General features: G+C 44.3%; 1 protein-coding gene across 1 annotated transcript in view; it reads left to right on the forward strand.

The window, feature by feature from the left end:
* CENPE (centromere protein E) overlaps positions 1 to 14,880 on the forward strand; it is a 691,519-nt gene that overhangs the window by 618,204 nt on the left and 58,435 nt on the right. The window contains 2 exon segments of the mRNA XM_029608709.1: positions 8,399 to 8,511; positions 9,201 to 9,298. Of these exon segments, the coding sequence (XP_029464569.1) occupies positions 8,399 to 8,511; positions 9,201 to 9,298 (211 nt within the window).

The raw sequence follows: 14,880 nt of genomic DNA on the forward strand, positions 1-14,880 counted from the left end.
CAGTCAAGCTGCATGAAGTTAGATTGGGCTCCTGAGGTGACAGTTAAGCTCTCACCTCCTCAGTTGAGCAGATTCCTGCTGCTATGTTTAGCGATTGAGGCATTTCCTAGCGTGTAGCAGATGGACTCAGGACCAATGGGTATAGTGTACTCCTGATTGCAGTTGGAAGACTGAGTCAGATTTCAAGCTGACATCAGCCTACATATACCTGTGCAGGAAGCTTAGCTCTTCAGTATTTCTCCGTCTCCTAAGCAGTTAAGGACACTTGCACAGTGTTAGAAAATCCAAACCAAAGAAGAAAGAAATCTTACCTCTAAAAGACGAGCTCCGCTCTCCTGCGGTGATACCTAAGGGTCCCTCCCCCAGTCGAGAATTCCTGAGGTGATTTCCGAGATCCCTCCTGACATGGACTTAGCCCCCAGAGTGGCTGAGAGGCAGCAGGTGCAATACCGAGTGCGGCGATGAAGGTATTTTCACTCTCCTCCTGCAGCCGGAGACCGCCCAGCACGAGACCGGGAAGCTCCAAGACAAGGTAAGGTAGAAAACTTTCTTAAAGTCTCTGGTCTCCGAGACTCGATTAGCCGCACAGATCGTCCTTCCGGCGTCTGTTAAATCGGGTTGAGCAGCCCTGTCCGGGCTAACCCCAGATCCAGTGCGAGGGTTCTCACACATAGAGATCCTCTGGGAGGGATCGCCATCTTGCACGCAAGGTCGTCGGCGCCATTTCCCCCCCCCCCCCCCCTTGATCGCCGTATAGTCCACACATCTGAACCGGGCGCACAAACGACTTGTGTGCACAGCGGCACGTGCATTGGCCTATGCGCACAGCAGAACGTGCATCCCCGCTAAGCTCAGAAAATAGCGGTCTGCACGCACATAGTCGCACCCGGAGCGCACAACTAAGTCTCCCGGCGTGCACACAGACGCGCAAAGACGAGTTTTGAACCACTCGAGCACAAATCCATGGCACCACCGGCCAAGAAAGCCAAGGGACAAGCCCTCTGCCCAGCCTGCCACCTGAGAGCTGCGCAACCTGAAGTGGCCTCTGCCCTATCCCTGCAGTGCGAAGAGACTCAGGAGGAACCGAAGCAAGGCCCCCCCCCTCAGCCAGTAGAAGAATCCGGCTCCATCAATGATAGTACCCCAGACTTCTGTACCTCAGACTCGACACCTCTGGGAACTCCACTGGATTCAATATGGACCCAGGGACCTTTTCCTGGGTGGAATTCTTCAAAGGGTTGCAAACCTTTGTCCAGGCGCAATCGGTACCACCTGCAACACAGCCACAGTCTCCACCAGAAGCGCAAGACCTTCCAAGCCCCTCTCAGACCCCTGAGACGTGCCCCAGCCGGGCAAAAGCCTCCCCCTAGGGGACACAGACACCTCAGGGGAAGAGCCTGACTCCCTGGAAGAAGGAGAAATCCCTCCGGGGATGGAACCATATCGAACCATGATGCAGTTCTTCTCCAAAGATGTTACCAGATCTCGTGTCACTGAGCCTGAAGACGCTGGCATTCCTGGCGCAAGTACCACAGCGGAGCCAAAGACGAACCCAGTTTTGGTCGGTCTCAGTCAGGCCTCATGCTATTTCCCAATGCTGCAGGCCGTACAACAATTGATTGACCTGGAATGGAATGCCCCGGAGGCCAGTTTCAAAGGAGGACGGGCCCTAGAAGCCCTATACCCCCTGGAACCCAAGGCCAAAGAACTCCTAGGGTTCTCAAAAGTGGACACTATGATCTGCGCTATCTCAAAGCACACTACCATTCTAGTCGAAGGAGGAGCTGCACTCAGGGAAGCCCAGGACAGACGTCAGGAATCCATCCTTAAACAGTTATTTGATGTCGCAGCAATGACCCTGCAGATCGCTTCCTGCTGCGCTGTCATGACACGTGCCTGCTTGCTCCTCTCCAGGGATGCAACCACTTCCACCGAAACATTAGAACCGGCGATATTTTTCCTCATGGATGCGACCTCTGGCCTGGTGCGCATCTCATCCATAGTGGCAGCCAGAAGGCAACTATGGCTCTGAAATTGGTTAGCCGACGTGACCTCCAAGACAAAACTCATGAGAGTGCCTTTTAAAGGATCCCTCCTGTTCGGTAGCAAACTGGAGAAGTTAGCCAACAAATGGGGCAAATCCCTAGTACCTCTGTTACCGGAGGACAGGAACAAAAAGACCCCAGCGCTCCTCTCCCCGAATAACCAAGGGCAGAGGAGCCCAGCGTTTTAGACTGTACAAAAACACATACCATGCACCTTGCCCCACAAGCAGGACCCAGTCTTTCGGAACAGACACAACAAGAGGGGAGCCGGCTCAGGAACAGGCCCCGGCTGCACACCACAATGAGAATAAACAGACCCATCCACAGGAAGAAGCCATAGGGGGCAGACTTACCCTCTTCTACCAAAGATGGGTCGAGATAACGTCGGACAAGTAGGTCCTAACCATCACTCGAGAGGGATACTATCTGGACTTCCACAGCATCCCTCTAGACAAATTTGTGAGATCACTGTGCCACTCCCTCTCCAAGAGGACTGCAGTGGAAACCACACTGACAAAACTACTCAGCCTAAAGGCGATAACCTCTGTGCCCATGCACCAACAAAATACTGGTCACTATTCCATCTATTTTATCGTCCCCAAGAAGGAGGGAACGTTCCAGCCCATCCTGGACCTCAAGACTGTCAATCGCTACCTGAGGGTACCGCAATTACGCATGGAAACTATACGTTCAGTCATTAGGGAGAATTCCTGACTTCACTGGATCTATCCGAAGCCTGTCTTCACATCCTGGTCCACCACGACCACCAGCGCTTCCTATGCTTTGTGATACTGGACCATCATTACCAGTTCCGGGCGCTACCCTTCGGACTAGCTGCTGCCCCTCGGACATTCACCAAAATCATGGTGGTAGTGGCGGTGAAACTGAGGAAAGAAGGAATCCTCTTATATCCGTATCTGGACGATTGGCTGATCAGGGCAAAATCTCCAGAGGAAAGTTACCAGGCGACCACCAGAGTCAAGAATGTACTGCAGAATCTCAGGTGGGTCATCAACACAGCCAAGAGCTGCCTGCAGCCCTCCCAATCGCTAGAGAATCTGGGAGTCCGGTTCGACACCAAACAAGACAATGTCATTCTTCCCCCTACAAGGAGAAGGAAACTGATGGACCAGTTGCGAAAACTGTTGAACTATGCTCACCCCAAGATATGGGACTACCTCCAAGTCCTCGGTCTCATGACATCAACCCTAGAAGTCGTTCCATTGGCAAGGGCCCACATGCGCCCACTACAATCTTCCCTACTGTCACGATGGAACCTGATGTCCCAGAACTACTCCATTCGCTTCCAGCTACCGGCAGAGGTTTGGACACAGCTCCAATGGTGGCTACAGGAAGACTATCTGAGCAATGGAGTAAGACTATTGCCACCGACCTGGATCTTGCTCACCACGGATGCGAACCTGCGAGAGTGGGGAGCCCACTGCCAGGAACTAATGGCCCAGGGGCAATGGGACAAGGAAGAGTCAGGATGGAACATAAATGGACTGGAAGCCCAAGCAGTCAGACTAACCTGCCCTCAATTCAGTCACAGACTCTGGGGCGAATCTGTCAGAGTCATGTCGGACAACGCCACAACTGTTGCCTACATCAACCGCCAGGGAGGAACCAGAAGCCAACAGGTGTCCCTGGAAATAGACCCCCTAATGGCGTGGGCGGAAGCAAACCTGCAAGGGATCTCAGCTGCACACATCGCGGGAAAAGACAACGTCACTGCGGACTATCTCAGCAGAGAGAGTCTAGACCCAGGGGAATGGACGCTGTCAACAACAGCCTTCCAGTTGATGGTAAACCGCTGGGGAACCCCAGTCATGAATCTCCTAGCAACCCAGTCCAACGCCCAAGTTCCCAAGTTCTTCAGCCACAGACAAGAACCGCAATCCCGGGGAATCGACGCCCTCGTCCAGACCTGGCCACAGGAAGGCCTGCTGTGTACGCCTTTCCCCCATGGCCACTACTGGGTGGGATCATCTGCAAGATAGAACATCACTAGGGGGCTGGTACTTCTAGTGGCCCCAGATTGGCCAAGAAAGCCATGGTACGCAGACATGCAAAGACTTCTTGCAGAGAACCCTCTGTGCCTACCTCTACACAGGGACCTTCTCCAGCATGGACCGATCCTCCACGAAGACCCAACTCGATTCTCTCTTACGGTCTGGCCATTGAGATGACTCACCTGAAGAAGAGCGGATACTCCAAGGCAGTGATTGACACCTTGCTCCGAGTATGCAAGTTTTCCACATCTTTAGCTTACATATGAATATGGAGACTATTCGAAGCCTGGTGTGAGGACCGCGAGATCCTTCCGCGGACGGTCAAAATCCCCATGATCCTGGAATTTCTGCAGGACGGCTTGAAGATTATCTGAAATAGGAATCATGGGGAACACTTTAAAATGGTTCTCCTTCTACTTAGCACATAGAAGCTTTGAATAATGTATAACAACCACCTCTCGAAGAAAGTAAACCTCAACACAGGAGTACCGCAAGGATCTGCCCTTTCAGCCACACTATTCAACATATACCTTTTACCTGTCTGCCATACTCTAGAATGCCTTGGACTGACCCATTTCCTTTATGCTGATGATATACAAATTCTGATCCCTATACAGAATACCCTGGAAGAAACACATGATAAAACAGCCACCTTCCTTGCAGAAATAAAAAAAAAAAAAACAATTAAATGACCTGAAAATAATAATAAACATTGTTAAAACGGAATTAAACATACTAAACAAAAATAACAATAACTCGCTCACGAAGCCACTCATTACACTGAATCCAAAAACGATAATCTCACTTGTCACCCATACACGTAATCTGGGAATCACCATTGACAAGGAACTTTCATTCAAACCCCACATAACCAACAAGATTAAAGATGGATACCACAAAATACTGACACTCAGATGTCTTAAACCATTCCTCACACAAGATGATTTCAGAACAGTGCTCCAACTACTCATCTTCTCTAACCTAGACTACTGTAACGCACTACTCCTTGGACTACATCTCAATACCATACGTCATCTCCCAATCCCACTGCTGCCAGAATTCTAACAGGATCAAAAAAAACATGATCACATCACACCAATCCTAATCTCATTACACTGGCTCACAATAAAATACCAAATAGAATACAAAATTCTTACAACCAATGCATAAATTAATTACAGGACAACAAAACAACTGGCTAAGCAAACACATAGTGACATATAATCCAAGACTAAATCTACGATCGAGAAAATAAGGACTACTTAAACTCCCTCAAGCAAGAATCTCAAGTCTGAACACAACACGTGAGAGAGCCTTATCCATCGCCTGCCCTAAACTATGGAATGCTTTACCAATTGGAATAAGAACTCAACCATGTATAAAAACGTTCAAAAAAGACTTAAAAACCTGGCTATTCAAGAGAGCCTACTCAGACTCCCTCAATCAACCAATACACATATCTGATACACATCCAACAACAAAAAGGTCTCATCCACATCTTAGTAATAATAATGTACCAGACTCATCCTAGCAGTAGGAAAATCTATCATGCAACAGTGTGTTATAATAGCAACACTGTAAAGGTCATAAAGAAGAACTTGCAATATGTAAATAGCAACACTGTAAAGGATATAAAGGAGAACTTGCAGTATATAACAATGTGTAGTGCCTTTCAGCTAGCACTATGGAACTGAATGTTACCTGATGTATATAACCCTAGGTAAGAAAAAAGGGAAATCAGATAAGTATTTATATGATGTATTTTTTTTTTTATTTTTTTTTATTTAACTTTTTTATATACCAACATTCAAGACGGTGGTCCCATCATGCTGGTAGATAACACGAGCTTAGGAAGGAAAAGGAAGTAAGAGGGAGTACGCAACAATATGAATGAAGTAACTTGCAGTAAACAACGATGCAAGAATTTAATGATGTAAGAAATAACTGGTATATGTAACAGCACATACAACTTGTTACATGTTTCTGTAAACCGTTTTGATGGTGAAACCGAATGACAGTATACAAAACACTTTAAATAAATAAGAAAGGATTGTCTCTCAACTCCCTCAAGGTTCAGGTGGCTGCACTGGCCTACTTCAGAACCAAAGTGGGCAACATCAATCTATCAACCCATCCAGATGTTTCCCGCTTCTTGAGGGGTCAAACAAATCCGACCACCCTTAAAGTGGCTGATGCCCCTATGGAATCTCAATCTAGTACTAGACTTCCTAGCGGGAGCTTCAAGCCCTATCCTGTCAAGAACTGTTCCTCAGGTTCACACCGGGATCCAAACAACTATGCACGATCCCCTCTTTTCTTCAGAAGGTGGTTTCTCAATTTCATCTAAACCAAACCATATCTCTACCATCTCCAGACAAACATAAGGACTTCGGCAGACTCCTAGTCCGATACCTGGAAAGATCAGAATCCATACGAAAGACAGACCACCTATTCGTCCTTCATAGCGGGAAGAAACAAGGGGAAGCTGTCTGGTGGGCAACCATAGCCCACTGGATCAAAGAAATAATCAAGGTGGCCTACGTAGAGGCAGGGAAGCCTCTGCCTCTACAAGTCAAGGCCCATTCTACAAGGGCCCAGGCAGTATCCTGGGCAGAAACCAAGATGCTGTCACCCGCTGAGATCTGTCGTGCAGCGACGTGGTCCTACATACATACCTTCTCCAGGTTCTGGATGTCCAGGCCCAGGAGAATACATCATTTGCAAGGGCAGTACTAAGTGGGCCACCGGCAGCCTCCCACCCAGTTCGGGAGTAGCTTTTGTACATCCCATTGGTCCTGAGTCCATCTGCTACACGCTAGGAAATGGAGAAATTACTTACCTGATAATTTTGTTTTCCTTTGTGTAGACAGATGGACTCAGCATCCCGCCAACGGCTGCCCCAAAATCAGGAAATCTCGGATGACAATCCCCAAGAGCAAGACAAGCACGGGTAAGCCAGGTATTACCCCTAGTTCAAGACACCCATAGTTGCCGGGTGTCAACGTTTTTCGGTTGAGTGCACTGGCGGTCTCCAATTTGGAAATCAGTTGAACCCAGACTTAGTTCAAGTTAGCAAAACACATATATATACGCAATTGTTTTTCGAAGAGAATACTGAAGACCTAAGCTTCCTGCACGGGTATATGTAGACTGACGTCAGCTTGAAATCTGACTCCATCTCCCAACTGCTATCGAGTACACGATACCCATTGGTCCTGAGTCCATCTGTCTACACTATAGAAAACGAAATTATCAGGTAAGTAATTTCTCCAATGCCTGAGATGACGATTAGTATCCTCTTGTTCAGCAAACAATTTTTTGTTGAAGAGCTTCCAGGAGGGTAAGGTCTGATTTTTCTGTGCCTTTCTTCAGGCCGATACAATACTGTGCACTGGTTGCAGCGCACAGCTCAACTTGAGATTAGACGCAAGTTTTGGACACGAGTCCATAACACCAGAGGCAAAATGGGGGGTTTAACATATCCAAAACACGCGTCCAGTCACGCATGCAGAAAATAGCGCTCATCACATGCAAATGCATGTTAATGAGGCTATTATCTATTCCCCCAATGCCAAAAAAAATGTACACCAGACGCACACATTTGTACTTGCCAAAATTAACGCCTGCCTCTGGAGCAGTCAGACCAGTGCATATTACCTCCCAGTGCTAAGTTTATCACCAGGATTGGTCTCGGAACCTAACTTGGTAGGGCTCAACAGAAGAGACAATTGGCAGAATTATGATCAATTCATCTTTTGGGTGAGTATGGCTTTTTACCTTTTTTTTCCTGTTTTGGCTATTCTCTGTCTTTCCTTTGGTCTTTTCAATTTTTTGTTCGTCTGAAAATTTAAAAAAAAGTTAATATAGTATGTACTTATGATGTTTCCAGTTATTTTTTGTTTTATAGATGGTCACAGTTAGCTTTTGCATATAATACTGGCAGGTTGGTGTCAGCGCAGGTGTATGAGGAGTGACATCAGGAAGTGTTTTGTTCTCTGACTCCATCTGCTGGTAGCATTGCTTAACCCATATGTAATAGACTGGCCTGATTGCTCTAGAGCAGTGGTCCCCCAACCCTGTCCTGGGGGCCCAGCAGCCAGTCGGGTTTTCAGGATATCCACAATGAATATGCATGAGAGACAATTTGCATGTTATGGAAGTAGTGCATGCAAATTTTCTCTTATGCATATTCATTGTGGATATCCTGAAAACCCGACTGGCTGCTGGGCCCCCAGGACAGGGTTGGGGACCACTGCCCTAGAGGATAGGAAATTATCAAGTAAGAAGTAGTTTCAACTTTTTGTAACTTAGTGTTTTTTTCTCTTATTGTCCAAAAATCAGGCGATGTTGGATCAAGGTGCCAAACCATACCAAGAAGAAATTAGTAAATTGAAAACTCAGTTGGTGAGACTAGAAATGGAAAAAATGAAACAGTCCAAACTTATGGACCAAAAGTAAGTAGGCCTTCTATTTATTTTTTTTCCCAGTTCCTGTGAAACCTCTTATTCTCCTGACCTAAACTTCACCCTTTCCCCTAGTAAAAAGAAAAAATAAAAATTCAGGAGACATTGTTAATGGATTTAGTACTTCCTCTATTTCTGCCAAACTATGTGTAGGATATCACAGATACTGGATAATAATCAATTTTTAAACTGTCTATAGTAGTGTGGAAAAAATTATTGTATCTCTGTGCCATAAAGGGTGTGATCTGGACTCTTACTCAAAGGAGCATAAATTATATTTCAGTCCCATTCTATTCATACAGCTCCAAATAAGCTCCCCCTTGTTTCTCTGCCTTTTTGTTTTGTCAGCTTTCCCATATTCCCCTCTTGATACTCGGGACTATTCCTCTATCAGTTGTCTTATTCCATCATCTTAAAACTTATTTCTTCAATCAAGTATTTTCTTAAATGGCTTAGCTCTCATCCTTATCATATTCACTTCACCCTATTTTTTTTTTATGTTCAGTTGTCCCTGTTTGTCTCCTAAGGTGCCTAAGTAAAATTTTAAAAAGTGTTGTATATTTGCTATCCATTTAGGTTAAGGGTGGATATACCTTGTCCTGATTGGAAAATACTGTTGCAGTCTTCTCCTTAGAGCATGGGGTTTGGTAAAATTATTTCTGCTTAATGTTCTTCAATAGATTTGCTTCTGTAAAATCTTGTCTTGATGACAAAGAAGAAAATGTACGAAAATTAAAAGAGCAACTGAGGCGAGCACAGCAAGATCACGATGCTTCAAGTAAGTTAAATACCGCTTAAAACAATTTTATTACAAGGCACAAAGTACATGACGTGATTGAGGTATTTTCTTTAAAAAAAAATAATAATAATTCTTAAATTGAAAATACCTGAATCTTAGCATATATTAGGTTAGGTTTAAGATCTTGGTTCCTATAAAACTGATTAGAATTACATTGAAATCATGAAAGATAATCTATCCAGTCTATTTGTTTAATTACTGTCCTCTGCTTTGGAGATGGCTTTGAGAGCTTCTGCAATACTGTCGACAAGACTTTTATGGATGTTGGTAACTATCATTCATAAAGACATACATGAAAGGCTTGCTGGTGTATGGACTTCGAACATGCTGTCACTAGATACAGCATATATTTAAATGTTATCTAGAACCATCAAGCTCCAAAGATTGAAACTGCTCTACATCTTTGGTTCAATTTCAAAGCCCTGATACTCATATCAAGCATCAAAACCCAGGAGTTATGCCATATGATGGCAATCTTAACATTGTAGGATTGGTTGGCATTCTCAGCTGAAACCCAAGAAAAGGTCCAGAAACCTTCCCACTCAATGCACAAAAGTGATTCCTTGACATAGAATTAAACCTCAAGGAGACAAGATATCAAGCATTTTGCAGAGGCACAATTGTTCTCCATCGGTGCTAGAAGCCAAAGCAGAGAGAGAGTGGCAGCTGCCTTGGCCATGTCCAAGTGTCAACATCCATAGATGAGCTCAGCCTCAGCAGTTTCATCCACAAACTTCTCCAGGATGTACAAAAAACAATGTGGGCGACCCTACTCACTGACTTCCTGTAGGAAAGAAGGCAAATACAAACTACCTTGTCAAAATCTCCAGGATTCAGCAAGGTCCAGCTGCCACACTATTCTGGTGCCTTGTAAAAGAGCTAAGTAGTTTAGGGCTCATCCATCAGTACCCCCCTGGATGTTACTTAATGTACCTTTGACCTTTATGGGAAACAGGTTTTTCAGAATGCTGTGCTCAACTCCATATGGCATCCTATCAGATCTGTATGATCAAATATATGTATACAACTCTGCAAAAGTCTTGGTTTACAGAGTTGCTCCTTTCATTGAACCAAGAGCCCCTGGTTTTCTGTGGCAGATTTTGCAGCAAGATTTTTATTTATTTTATTTAAATGTATTTATTACCTGCCCCTCCTAATAGTTTGGGGCAGCGTACAAACGAACGTACATGATAGTTAAAACAATATTGTACATTTATTTATTTATTTAAAGTTTTTCTATGCCTACATTCGTTGACGGACATCATATCGGTTTACAGGCAAACAATGAGTCAGCAACAAAACTTTACAGTGTAACCATACTAACAGTTTTTCAGTTTAACAGCGAAGCAGGTTACAGATAACCAGTGAGAAAGCAACATAGTTTTATAATGTAACTTACAGTGCAACAAGGGACAGCAATACAATTAAATAACATAATTACTGTTATAATAATAGATGGGTCAATAGGATGTGAATTTAAAAGTTAATCAGATCATGAGGTATAGAGAGAAGGTCATTTTTGTGGAATACTTAGTCCTCTCAATAAGGTGAGCTGCTGATTGGTAAGGTGTTAAGATCAGTGAGGGGGACGTAAGGGGATTGAGTAGACAGAGAATTGAGGGGGAGTATAGGGTGAAGTGTAATATCCTTGAGGTCATAAGTATGCTTGTGTGAAAAGCCAAGTTTTTAGTTTTTGTTTAAATTTGTGCAGGTAGTGTTCTTGGCATAGGTCAGTATGCATAGTGTTCCAGAGTGTGGGGCCAGCAATGGATAGTATGCGGTCTTTAGTAGCATTGTAATGGGTAAGTTTGGGTGTGGGAACGTTTAGGGTTGCTACCGTAGATAGCGTGATTGGGTGGGTCTATTTGTGCTGCAGAAGGTGAGGGAGTTATGTAACCAGTACACATCTGGATTATGTAAAGTTTTGTGTATTATTATGAGCGTTTTGTAGTGTATGCGATGTTGGATTGGGAGCCAGTATAGTTCTTTGAGGATGGGGGTTATGTGTTCGTTCTTGCGAGGGTTGCGACGTTCTTAGTGTCCAGTCAGATTAATCCAGAACAAGTGGGTTATGTACCTCTATCAGCAGATGGATTCATCTGACTGTCCTAAAGAAAAGGAAATTATCAGGTAAGTAGTAATTTCTCAATACAAAACATTAACTGTAAACATACGATATTAGACATCATACCAGATCACACAAATTTTTAGTATGGAGGTATATCTAATAGTAGTGTTACATCAGGGGGCTAGAGAATCAGGAAAAGCTTATTGAAAGAAGCAAGTTTTTAATAATTATTTTTAAACATCTTCAAATCTTTAGTTAATTGAATGTTGCCAGGAAAAGAATTCCACAGAGTAGGCCCAAAGATGGAAAAAGTGTTCCCTGGTGACTGAGACGTGCAATTTTTGGAAAGGGAATGTCAAGGTTTAAAAGAGCAGAGCGCAATGTGTGGATGGGAGTATGAATTCATAAAGCAGATTGTATCTATGGTGAAGTGGCATTATAAAGGTTATGAATGATTACACCTATTTTGTACTGGACACAACAGTAAACTGGGAGCCAGTGTACCGATTTAAGAATAGGTGTTATGTGATCTCTGAGTATCCCAGTAGGCAAACATGTGGCAGTATTCTGTATGATCTGCTGTGAAAGTAGTGTGGAATGAGGTAAACCAGAGAACAAGGTATTGCAGTAATCAAGCCTAGATAATATAAGCGATTGTAATACAGTATGAAAATTGAAAGGTTCTACTAGAGGCTTAAGATGTCACAATAATTTTAATTTAAAGAAAGACACTAACTATCGCTTGAATATGTGGTTTCATTGAGAGTTGTGAATCAATTATCTCGCCCAAATTACTGGCGTTTTTTGAAAAAGATTTCAGAACCCTTATGAATCAGGATAGGAAACTGGCTGTCCAAGTGAGTTGGCAAATGTGCATAATTTGCCATTTTAAATGTAATGTCTTCTGACATTTTTGTGTCCAGTTAATTTGGTTCTTTATTAGAAGAAAAGGGATCTTAGTGATTGGGTCCGGGTAGGAAGGAATCTGAGAATCAGAAGAGAGGAGATTGCAAAGGAGGAAAATAAAGGAATCTTTAGCAGTAGGGAAAGAGATGAGGAATGGAGGAGGACAGAGAAGATAGATTTAGGGAGGACAAGGAAAGGGAAAGAGAGATCAAGAGTGGGGAGTTGGGAAGAAAGGGAGTATTGGGGATGGGGGCCGGAAGAGAAGGATGGAAGATGGGTATGAAGAAAGGGAGAATAGGGATTTGGGTGGAGAAGGAAGTAAGCCATCTCCATCATGAATCCCAGTTCACTGCCCTTGCCCCCCCCCCCCCCATCTCATTCATCCTCTCTTGATGCAAGACAGGAGGAGGAGGAAGGCAGACTTGCAGTGCCTCAGATGCATTCTTATCTACTGATGAGGCTCAAACATCATGGTTTGAACCACATGGTTCAAAGCATACCATTCAAGAACTGTCAAGGGAGGAGGAGAATGCACCTGAGGCACTGCAAGAATGTCTTTGCCTTCTGTTTCACGTTGAGAGGGTAAGTGAGGCGATCTGGGGAGAGAGTGACATAAGAGACATTGCACTGTCCGTCTACCATATTTCTCTTCTAGGAAGGGAAAGGCGATGGGCAGAGCATTATACCATTATCAACAATAGTCCCCTTCTGGGGAGGGATGAACAGAGGTAATGCGCTGTCCTACTGCCACTAATGCTTTTCTTCTGAGACAGTCTCCAGTCTTACACAGCAATTTGGCCAGGACTGGCCAATCAATGGCAAGTGCCAAATTTTGCAGCCTTACTTCAGCTCTGCAGCTCTGGAATCACAGGAGAGAAGTGGTCCTGCTTTATAAATAGATATCCAGGTTCGGAGGAAATGACATCATCGGACCAGGCAGCCACCTAATCTCAGAGCTCCTCTAGCCAGACTAAGATTTCCATAAATATCTCAGGCATCAGTATCTCTCCAGCCTAAAAACACACAGCACAACCTTCACAAGCATTGACAGATGTCCGTGAGATGAAAATTTGTGGACTTTCGTCATTTTGCCTATAAGAAATTGGAGATAGGAAAAGAGACAGTTCCAGCCAAGATGGTGGAGGAAGAAGGCCTAGTCTCAGCGATCAGCCTAACGGAGCCACATGAGCTACCCGATACAGAAGCTCCACCACGCTCTGAATTTTGCAACTGGTTCTGCAAGATCAGACAAGATTTAAAAGTTCACAAACAAGAAATAATGGACTTGATCAATGATCTCAAAGAAGATATTTCGGATTTGGGGAGAAGAGTGGATAAAAACGAGACTCGGGTCGATGCACAAGTAGAGGAAATGACGCATCTTCGCAATGATTGTGCATCTCTGAGAGCTGACCTATTCTCAATGATAGAAAAATTTGAAGACATAGAAAATAGAACTCGTCGCTCCAACCTCCGCATACGTGGGGTACCGGAGACCTCTGACTTTCTAAACACGGAAACCGTGGGTCAACAAATTTGCCTGTTCATCCTCACCCATGCAACGCCGCCATCAGACCTAGTGGCCTCAGATATCAAACAGAGCGGGCTCTTCGTATGCTGGGTAAGAGAACTGATAATAAGCCATGAGACATTGTAACCTGTTTCCATAATTTTGCTATGAAGGAAAGAATATACAATATAGCTCACAAGCAGAAGCAATGGAATTGGCAAGGGAACTCTATCTCCTTCTTTTCAGATCTCTCCCCGCTTACTCTGCGCAAACGGCAAGAGATACGCCCAGCCACAACACAATTGCGAAATGTCAACATCTGCTATAGATGGGTTTTCCCATTTGGGCTGTGGTTTGCCGTACAAGGAGTAACTTACAAGGTAAAGAACATTGGGGAAATGAATGAGGCCTTTATCAAAGCAGGGCTCACACAGATTTCTGCTGCTCATGTCATGCAGATTGAGGCTTCGGAAAGGACGACTCACGAAGATGGCAGCGCGTTGGGAAAAGCGGCAGCTGCCTCAGAAATTCAGATGGTAATAGCACTACAGCAATTACTGGAACATGAATGTTTTTGCAACAAACTTCTTTGGTTCACTATTCGACTCTCTAGGTTGAATTAAAAGCCGAGTTCTAGTTTTTTTGGTTTTTGAGAAGATGGACTTTTCTTTTTTTTTTTTTTTTAACCTGGGAAGACGATGGCTTTGCCTCCTATGTACAGCTTAAGAATGATATGATTGTCAGGCAAAAAAAGATACATTTGGCTGGGGGAGGCTCCCCGATGGCCGTTGATTTCCTTCACAAAGACTTATGGGTCTACGAAGCTGTTTAAGTAGACCATGCAGGGTTCATGTTGGGGCGGGGGAGAGGGAAAGCCCAGCATTTTGCCCATTGTTAATAATAAGTGGGCTGACTATTTTTTAAACTAACAGCGCTGCACAATTTGTTGAATTCTTGCTACTTTTTTTTCAGTTGACTGGTGTGAGTGTTCTCCGGGGGGTACTTCCTAACTATTGCGGCGCTTTATACCTTTGAAGGTAATGGCCCCGATTAAGGTTATGAACTCCGGTAGAAAGT

Source organism: Rhinatrema bivittatum, chromosome 1 (genome assembly GCF_901001135.1).
Source record: "Rhinatrema bivittatum chromosome 1, aRhiBiv1.1, whole genome shotgun sequence".
NCBI lineage: Eukaryota > Metazoa > Chordata > Amphibia > Gymnophiona > Rhinatrematidae > Rhinatrema > Rhinatrema bivittatum.